The following is a 9,965-nucleotide window of genomic DNA, read 5'->3' as shown; positions in this document are numbered from 1 at the left end:
TGCCGTCCCTAGGATGGGTGCGTCACGTCATACCAGGCTTTTTTCGCTATACTCAACATGAGTGGGTTGCTGACGTGATCTTCCTGTCCCGTCTTGCGCCCCCTCGAGCTCGTGCGTTGGAAGAGATCTTCGTGGGCTATACTCAGCCTTGTCTCAGGGTAGTAAGTTGGTAGTCTGTTGATATCCCTCTAGTGGTGTGGGGGCTGTGCTTTGGCAAAGTGGGTGGGGTTATATCCCACCTGGTTGGCCATGTCCAGGGGTATCATCAGACAGGGCCACAGTGTGCCCTGACCCCTCCTGTCAGCTTCCAGTATCTATGCTGCAATAGTCTATGTGCCGGGGGGCTAGGGTCAGTCTGTCCTATCTGGTGAAATTCTCCTGTTTTATCTGGTGTCCTGTGTGAGCTTAAGTATGCTCCCTCTAATTCTCCCATCTCTCTCTCTCTCTCCCCTCCCGGACCTGAGCCCTAGGACCATGCCTCAAGACTACCTGGCCTGATGACTCCTGGCTGTCCCCATCCCCAGTCCACCTGGTCGTGCTGCTGATCCAGTTTATGTGGTTTTACCTGTGGCTATGGAACCCTGACCTGTTCACCAGATGTGCTACCTTGTCCCAGACCTGCTGTTTTCGACCCTCTCTTTCCCTCTCCCTCCCTCCCTCCCTCTCCCTCTCTCTCTCGCTCTCTACCGCACCTGATGTCTTGACCTCTGAATGCTCGGCTATGAAAAGCTAACTGACATTTACTCCTGAGATGCTAACCTGTTGCACCCTCTACAACCACTGTGATTATTATTTGACCATGCTGGTCATGAGTGTTTGAACATCTTGAAGAACAATCTGGCCTTAATGGCTATGTACTCTTATAATCTCCACCCGGCACGGCCAGAAGAGGACTGGCCACCCCTCAGAGCCTGGTTCCCCTCTAGGTTTCTTCCTAGGTTCCTGCCTTTCTAGGGAGTTTTTCCTAGCCACCATGGTTCTACATCTGCATTGCTTGTTGTTTGGGGTTTTAGGCTGGGTTTTACATCTGCTGATGTAAAAAGGGCTTTATACATACATTTGATTTGATATTTTCCCCATGGTTATTATCGATGTAAAGTGTGTGTGTCATGATATTCCATTTTTTTTGGGGTTCTCTGAATTGTTTTTCTCTTATTGTGTCATTACAACCTGTAACCATAGGGTCTGAAAATGGAAATTACCTTCAATTTAATCTGGTGATGTATTGCAGGCCCTCAGTATCATCATATGTTACAAATGCAGAGGGAGACATGAAAAGAGTGCAGAGTGAAGACTACTTATAGGTGTGGTCATGTTTAAGTCAATAGGGATTGGAACAAAAAAGTCCACCCGTCTTTTGCTATTATTCCACAAAACTATTGCTATTAATCCCCAAAACAGTGGTTTGGTTATCACTGGTAACGTCAGGGATTATGGAAAGTAAAAGTATAACTTTGTCATCATCAAGCAGAGATGGAAGACATCCAAATGAGCAAAACAAACAACATGTGAGGGGTTTTCCAGTTTATACCTGTCATTACAGGCCTGCACTTGAGAGTAACTTCACCTGGAGACTAGCAGCCGTCTCTTAAGGTGTCCCTCCATTCACTGTTAGTAACCTCGAAAGCCAGCCATCAAATGCTAAAGTCTTACATAGTTGTTTCTTCTCCTCAACTAACCTACTCAAACGATTATTTCAGCAATGTACAGCAAAATAGGAACATCAAATAGCAATTTGTTTCCTCATATGTAGTTTCCTTCTGTTTTACATACCCAAGGGAGGAGAGTTGTAAAGTTAAGGAGTTTTCCATGTCCATGCGAACAGTCTATAATTCTTGTTAATAGGGGTCACAGAATAGCTTACACAGGTTGTTATTGTGTTTATGAGGGTGACATACCACACTGGCTCAGCAATGGAACACATATTGACCTACTGTATCTTCTTATTCGAACTGCAGACTGATGTGTTATGAAGAAGAATGTTGTATGCAGCAGCAATTACTCCAGGGATGTGTTTCTAGGACTGCCAATAGAGTACACCTGCTGCATATTCTTCTTTCAGCTCGCAGCACTCAAAATATTGTGGCCATATCTATTCTTTAATTGGGTAGATTTATGATTTTTGGACATGGATGTTCACTTGTGAAAAGTGAAAGAGACAAATTAAGCATTTATTTACATATAAAAAGGATGGTCCAACTTTTCTCCAAATGGTGGCAGCAGTTAGCTATGATTCATTCATCAAATGTATTTTATAAAGCCCTTTTTACATCAGTTATTACAAAAGAGCTATACAGATACCCAGCCTAAAACCCCAAAGAGCAAGCAATGCAGAAGCACAGCGCCTAGGAAAAAAACCCTAGAAAAGGCAGGACTAGGAAGAAACCTAGAGAGGAACCAGGCTCTGAGGGGTGTCCAGACCTCTTCTGGCTGTGCTGAATCGTCAGTGCAGTAGCATCTCAACAGTAATGTGAACCCCATTTGGATCATCAACAAACTTTTCCATGCAATGGAAATTAATATCACATTTCATGTGACTATATAAACATAAATAAATCACTCATTTAAAAGATTAGGCACACAATTATTCCTTAAAATATAACCTTTATTATATAAATTGCTTTTGATACAAAAATTGTCACAAGTGTAAATTACACAAGGCATTTAAACACAAAACACAAGACAGAGTTTGTTCGGGGAGCATCTATATACTGGCACAATGAAGTAAAGCTGAAGGTTCCCCTATCCAGCAACATGGCTTGAAATTGGCAGGGCACCGGGTTGTGTTGTGGAGGTCTGAGGAACCTGTACAACCTCTGGTAGAAGCCAGAAGCTGCCACTTTTTATCATAGCATTAATATTGAACATTATTTAATTTCACTTCTTATGTCAGCACCATGGTTAATTGTCTATACACAAATATCCAAATGACTGAGAAAAAGCTCAGAAAGAAGCTTTAAGAGAGGTATGAATTCAATATACATTTCCCTCTACGCGTTCCACAGTCATTTTACATTCACATTTCATAACTGGTTGGATAGTTCATTTTTAAGTGCTCAATTTGGCAACATTGACAGCTTGCTGAACGCACACGTAGACCTTTAAAGCAAGACAATGTAATGGAGCCATGGTTTTACAGGTGTATGATATTCAATCTATAGTTCAATTTAAAGGTATAATGTGATAGTAACATTGTTTAGAGAAGAGGATGGAACAGCTTTTTTACTAAAAACTCATTGACAAAAGCTGAAATACCAACAGTATTGGTATGCACATTTCATGATTAAGTGAAGAGATTCACGATAGAGTTAAAAGGTTGGGTCTAACCTTGTCATTTCTGGTTGACAACTGCATCAATGATGAAGCCGCTCTTTTGAGTTATTTCATATAGACTCCTTCAAAACAATTAACACAATTTCACAAATGAACATGTGTATACTGTTCTACACAAAAAAACAATTGCAATGTTGCTAGACGAATAATTAAAACAGTAAAATAGCTTGATGATCTATTGTCATTCTTAATATGCAAATTGTAATTGTTTTGTTGGGTGCTTTCTTTAAGTGTTTTCATAACTCAGTAAAGTATATATGTACAGTAGCAGCAAACACACTTTTGGTATATTGTAAAATAAACATATGCTTGGGACAATTTCAAATCACAAATGAAATCAGTAATAAGAACATATCATGGCTGTTATGAAACTATTATTTACTTAATTACAAATATTTACAATATTTTTTGTTAGAAATTCTTTTGGTATTTTTATGTAATGTGGCTGGCCACATTACCAGTTTAATATTTTTGAATAGAGTACTTCCTCAAACCAATATTGGTGTAAGCATGTTAAATATTTCACCGTAAATAGGTTTCTGTTTGAAGGAAGTTGTAAAGTATTTTGCTGAAAAAACAAAGAATTGTCAAAGGCCAATAGAATGGAGTCAAATTGAAAGTATTCTCTAATTAGGAGTATACTCCATCCGAAACGAGGGTGGGAAACATGAAAAATAAAGACAAGTGATACAATTCACACTGTACAACAATTTCACACTTGATCTGGCCCTATTCCATCCCATCCCCACTTTAACCCATGGCAATCAGTGGAAATGAATAAAATAGAATTATCTAATTTGTTCATATTTAAAATTATTTACAGACATGGCTATTTCCCTGGGTGTCATGAAGAGTCAGTGCAGGGTGAGGGGGGCGGGGGACAGAGGTGGAAGTAACTGCGCTCTGTGGATGGAGAAGGGGGGCAGCTCTCCTCTGCTGATAGGTACTGGCTACGGGGGGTGGGGGGAGGAGGGTAGGGGTCAGAGTCTGAGTTAAGGTCCATGTAGTACTTGTTGCTCTTCCAGCGACTTGTGGTGTAGTCGCTGTCACAGACGTCAGTGCTGCAGGGGGTGGTGGGGGGCGCCACGCCTCGCATTAGATAAGGCCTTTCAGGAGCAAGCATGGAGGAGAGAAGACATGGTTTTATTTGATTTACATCAAGCTGACTGTAGCATAATGCAAAGAGAGAAACTGATAAAGTGTGCCTCATCTCTTACCTGTAAGACCTGGTGGTGGAGGGACTGTTGGAGGAGTAGATGTCTGCGTTATACAGGGAGCGATCAGTGGCTGGAGAGGGTGGCGGGTTGAGCATCTGCAAACACAGAGAATAAAATACAAATCTTTACCCATTCAATTACAAACCATTAAAACAATTATAATACAATGTCCAGTAAAGTTCGAAATAGGAGAAAATGTACTTTTCTTCATTTTGGGAATTATGTATGAGAGCCAACTCTGAGAGGACAGAGAAGTTGGGTTCCTACATGTAGGTAAAAGAGGGCAGAGAAGTTGGGTACATACCTGTGGATAGAAGGCTCCCTTGGCGCTGGATGAGCTGCTGGAGGAGGCCCCTGTCACATGGTTCCTGTCGTAGAGCGGAGTCCCACTACTGCTGCTCCCCATTAGACTGACTGAACTCATCATAGACTTCCCACACGAGATACCTAAGAAACACAAAACACCGTCAAATACAGTCAGACAGAACAACTACCTGTTTCAGCACGTGAAAACTATCTGATCGCAGTTTTCAGTGTTGTGTAATAGCTGACCTTTACCTGTGAAGGTTCCATTCTGTGAGCTGCTGGGGGCGATGAAGTTGAGGGGTACGTGGGGGGTGCCACTGATGTACTCGTGGGGGAAGGCTCCGTTGGGACCTTTGTACCGGCGGCACACCACCCGCTGGCACAAAAAGTACATCCCTCCCATCACGAACACTGACAGGATGATGCCAATGACTGGGCCGATGGTGCTGGTGTGAGATGAGTGAATGTCGTTTGACGAAGGGGTGAGGAATTCTACAACAGACAGGCAAAGACATTACTATACATTTAACGGACTGCTGTCAAGTCTGAGCAAAATGACACAAAACACAGGTATGTGTAAATTCTGAACTCCCTTGACTTTCTAAACAGTGACAATGAGTGAAGATAAGTCACTTTAACTCTACCCACATGTACAGTGGGGAAAAAAAGTATTTAGTCAGCCACCAATTGTGCAAGTTCTCCCACTTAAAAAGATGAGAGAGGCCTGTAATTTTCATCATAGGTACACGTCAACTATGACAGACAAAATGAGAAAAAAAAATCCAGAAAATCACATTGTAGGATTTTTAATGAATTTATTTGCAAATTATGGTGGAAAATAAGTATTTGGTCAATAACAAAAGTTTCTCAATACTTTGTTATATACCCTTTGTTGGCAATGACACAGGTCAAACGTTTTCTGTAAGTCTTCACAAGGTTTTCACACACTGTTGCTGGTATTTTGGCCCATTCCTCCATGCAGATCTCCTCTAGAGCAGTGATGTTTTGGGGCTGTCGCTGGGCAACACAGACTTTCAACTCCCTCCAAAGATTTTCTATGGGGTTGAGATCAGGAGACTGGCTAGGCCACTCCAGGACCTTGAAATGCTTCTTACGAAGCCACTCCTTCATTGCCCGGGCGGTGTGTTTGGGATCATTGTCATGCTGAAAGACCCAGCCACGTTTCATCTTCAATGCCCTTGCTGATGGAAGGAGGTTTTCACTCAAAATCTCACGATACATGGCCCCATTCATTCGTTCCTTTACACGGATCAGTCGTCCTGGTCCCTTTGCCGAAAAACAGCCCCAAAGCATGATGTTTCCACCCCCATACTTCACAGTAGGTATGGTGTTCTTTGGATGCAACTCAGCATTCTTTGTCCTCCAAACACGACCGAGTTGAGTTTTTACCAAAAAGTTCTATTTTGGTTTCATCTGACCATATGACATTCTCCCAATCCTCTTCTGGATCATCCAAATGCACTCTAGCAAACTTCAGACAGGCCTGGACATTTACTGGCTTAAGCAGGCGGACACGTCTTGCACTGCAGGATTTGAGTCCCTGGCAGCGTAGTGTGTTACTGATGGTAGGCTTTGTTACTTTGGTCCCAGCTCTCTGCAGGTCATTCACTAGGTCCCCCCGTGTGGTTCTGGGATTTTTGCTCACCGTTCTTGTGATCATTTTGACCCCTACGGGGTGAGATCTTGCGTGGAGCCCCAGATCGAGGGAGATTATCAGTGGTCTTGTATGTCTTCCATTTCCTAATAATTGCTCCCACAGTTGATTTCTTCAAACCAAGCTGCTTACCTATTGCAGATTCAGTCTTCCCAGCCTGGTGCAGGTCTACAATTTTGTTTCTGGTGTCCTTTGTCAGCTCTTTGGTCTTGGCCATAGTGGAGTTTGGAGTGTGACTGTTTGAGGTTGTGGACAGGTGTCTTTTATACTGATAACAAGTTCAAACAGATGCCATTAATACAGGTAACGAGTGGAGGACAGAGGAGCCTCTTAAAGAAGAAGTTACAGGTCTGTGAGAGCCAGAAATCTTGCTTCTTTGTAAGTGACCAAATACTTATTTTCCACCATAATTTGCAAATAAATTCATAAAAAATCCTACAATGTGATTTTCTGGATTTTTTTTTCTCAATTTGTCTTTCATAGTTGACATGTACCTATGATGAAAATTACAGGCCTCTCTCATCTTTTTAAGTGGGAGAACTTGCACAAATAGTGGCTGACTAAATACTTTTTTGCCCCACTGTACATATTACTTCAACTACCTCAACTAGCCGGTGCCCCCGCACCGGTACCCCCTGTATATATAGCCTCCCTACTGTTATTTTATTTTACTTCTGCTCTTTTTTTCTCAACACTTTTTTTGTTGTTGTTTTATTTATTTATTTATAAATGCACTGTTGGTTAAGGGCTGTAAGTAAGCATTTCACTGTAATGTCTGCACCTGTTGTATTCGGCGCATGTGGCCAATAAAATTTGATTTGATTTGAGATAAACGCACCGCAGAAGAGCTCGTCAGAGTTGTCAGCACAGTCGCTGTAGGAGTCACACTGCTGTTTCTTCAGGATGCACTGGTTGTTGTTACAGCGGAACTGGTTGGCCAGGCAGATAGCTGAGGGGAGGAGAGCAGAGCAAAGTCCTCGTTACAAGACTTGGTTTAGCGCCACAATCCACACAACAAGGTCGCTGATGCTGGTGATAGAACAATCTCCCAGTATAAATCCCAACGACATTAGTCCACGTTTACTGAACTGGAACAGTGTCGAAATGTAGTGCACAAAGTGTATGAGTTGAGTGAGCGTACTGTCACAGTCCTGTTCGTCGGAGTTGTCTGTGCAGTCTGGCTCTCCGTTGCAGCGTAGCTGAGCATCCACACACTGGCCCTTGTCACACTGGAACTGGAAGGCCGAGCACACGGGACACTTCTCCTCGTCACTGTTATCGTCACACTCAGCGAAGCCGTCACAGCGCCACGCCATTGGGATGCAGTCAATGTCACCCGTGGCACAAGTGAACTGCTCTGTGGAACAGGTGGGAGGCTCTGAGGTGGTAGAGGAGCAGAGGAAGTTTAGATTCACAGCAAAAGCCTGGTGGAGGAATAATGCACGTAATATGGTTCACTCAAAGCCTTATTGGATTTGTTAAAGCAGCAGCTGTGCTGTACCTCCACAGACGAGCAGGTTGGGCAGCAGGACCAGGTGCATGGGACAGGAGCAGCGAGGCGTCCCGTCTCCTTTGGCGATGCAGATGTGTGAGCAGCCTCCGTTGTCACGGGAACAGGGATGGGAAGCTTTGGAGGAGAGGAAGAAGACGTGGACGGTTAGCTTTGGCCATTGAAGACTCAGAACTCTGCTGTACTACATACAGCACTACATATGCAACGGAAGTGACTAAACAAAGGGTCCTGTTGCCTTACCAAACTCTGTAGGGTCCATGTCTTCCACAGCGTGGATGCTGGTGAGGTAGGAGATGCGACCCTGGATGCGGGTCCTCTTCTCCCCCGTCAGCTTGTCCACCCGCTCGATCATCTGCTGCTGTCTGTCGATCCAGTACAGGTGCTCCCCCAGCACCGTCAGACCCATGGGCTGCAGGATGTTTGAGTCCTGGAGGACGATCCGATTGGCTCCTGGGAGGAGGAAGAGGAATGACCTCATCAGAACCAGGGTCGTATACACTATAGACACCCTATCCTAAACATCAAAGAACGTGTATTCTCCCAAACGTATTTACTTTCAGACCCTTAGGTCTTCCTTCAGAAGCTCTAACCTTTATCATACCAAATATAGGTAACAACTTTAGACGCCATCACAAAAACAAGTTTGAATAATATTCAATATCTCTGACCAAACATGGTCTGCCAAAGTAAAGATACACTCTTGTATAACTCGACAGTCTTCGATGGTGCATAAATGGCCTGGATAAATCAGTCTGGGTGCTCGTTCCTATCCATTCCAGACTTCAGAGGCCAGGCAGGGGGAGTGAAGCTAAACATGTATGTGCAGAGTCAGATAAAGGTGAGCTCATCAGCCACCAGGCAGACATCAAACCTTTCTCTGCACCAGGACAGGAAAGGATCACAAGGCCATGGCTAGCAGCTGTCTGACAATGATAGAGCTTAACCAGACAACCTTGATGTCTCTGCTCGTGTGAGGGAGGGACTAGGAGGGACCAAGGATTACATTAAAAAAGGCCCACATCCGTTTTGATTACCTACTATTTTCCTATGATCAAACTCAGCTCCCCCTTTTAGACCACAAACTGTGTTTGGACTGGAGGAACATTCCGTGTCATTGTCTGTAGTACTGCTGTGTACTTCAGTGACTATTGAGAATGAGAGCTGTAAATATATACTGTCAAAGCAGATGAAAACAAAAGGAACAACATCTTTTTAGATGATCAACAGTGTTTATGAGTGCTGATGCTCTGGATCTAGAATGGCTGTCCACACTTCTTTAGCCCTGGGACTCACCAGTGAGGTCACTGCTCTCGATGCGTTTCAGGTCAGCGTCCACCCAGAACAGTTTCCCCAGCTTGTTGTCCAGGGCCAGGGCTACAGGCCGGATCAGACCCGTGGTGAACAGAGACTCCCGCTCCGTTCCATCCAGAGACGCTCCCTCGATCTTAGCAGAGCGATCCTGCATGGTGGTGAAATACATGTACCTACAGGAGAGGTGAGACGGAGCCGGTCGGAGGTTAGAAAGCTAAAATGACCAAAACAAAAGCATACTGCCAGACAATTGATCAGTTTCTAGCCAAACCCTAAACCCCCAACTGTGTACAGTATTTTAGATACAAGTTAACCTTGATAGTGTACATTATCACACTACAAAACAATTTAAATCAGCCAGAGATGATGCTAGATAGTATAATATTGTGGTATGCGTTTTGATGGGTGGGCAGGGCAGGGCTCTCCTTCACCCTGTACTGTGCTGGGTGTAGACTAGAGCGCAGGGCTGTTCAGTCTCTCTCTCTCTCTCTGAAAGCCTGGAGGAGTAGAAGCTATTGTCTGGCTGTGTGGGCCTTCCCTTGTTTGTTATGTCTCATGCCAGGTTCTATCAGCTCTGATAAGAAACTCCCTAACACTTGTTTGGACTGAG

General features: G+C 43.8%; 1 protein-coding gene across 2 annotated transcripts in view; it reads right to left on the bottom strand.

Annotated features, from left to right (window-relative positions):
• Window positions 1-2,587: 2,587 nt before the first annotated feature.
• LOC121531755 (low-density lipoprotein receptor-related protein 5-like) overlaps window positions 2,588-9,965 on the bottom strand; it is a 53,506-nt gene continuing 46,128 nt past the window's right edge. Inside the window, exons 16-24 of one of the 2 annotated variants that reach the window (XM_045227154.1) lie at window positions 9,338-9,528; window positions 8,285-8,494; window positions 8,033-8,158; window positions 7,673-7,909; window positions 7,370-7,480; window positions 5,103-5,348; window positions 4,855-4,997; window positions 4,551-4,645; window positions 2,588-4,439 (exon numbers count right to left, since the gene is read on the bottom strand). In XM_045227154.1, coding sequence (XP_045083089.1) covers window positions 4,178-4,439; window positions 4,551-4,645; window positions 4,855-4,997; window positions 5,103-5,348; window positions 7,370-7,480; window positions 7,673-7,909; window positions 8,033-8,158; window positions 8,285-8,494; window positions 9,338-9,528 — 1,621 coding nt within the window. In that variant the 3' untranslated portion in view covers window positions 2,588-4,177. The remainder of the gene's footprint in view (window positions 4,440-4,550; window positions 4,646-4,854; window positions 4,998-5,102; window positions 5,349-7,369; window positions 7,481-7,672; window positions 7,910-8,032; window positions 8,159-8,284; window positions 8,495-9,337; window positions 9,529-9,965) is intronic. The other variant, XM_041837183.2, reaches the window with a different exon arrangement.

This window comes from Coregonus clupeaformis, chromosome 19, assembly GCF_020615455.1.
Source record: "Coregonus clupeaformis isolate EN_2021a chromosome 19, ASM2061545v1, whole genome shotgun sequence".
Taxonomy (NCBI): Eukaryota; Metazoa; Chordata; class Actinopteri; order Salmoniformes; family Salmonidae; genus Coregonus; species Coregonus clupeaformis.
This window is presented reverse-complemented; position numbering and strand designations above follow the sequence as displayed.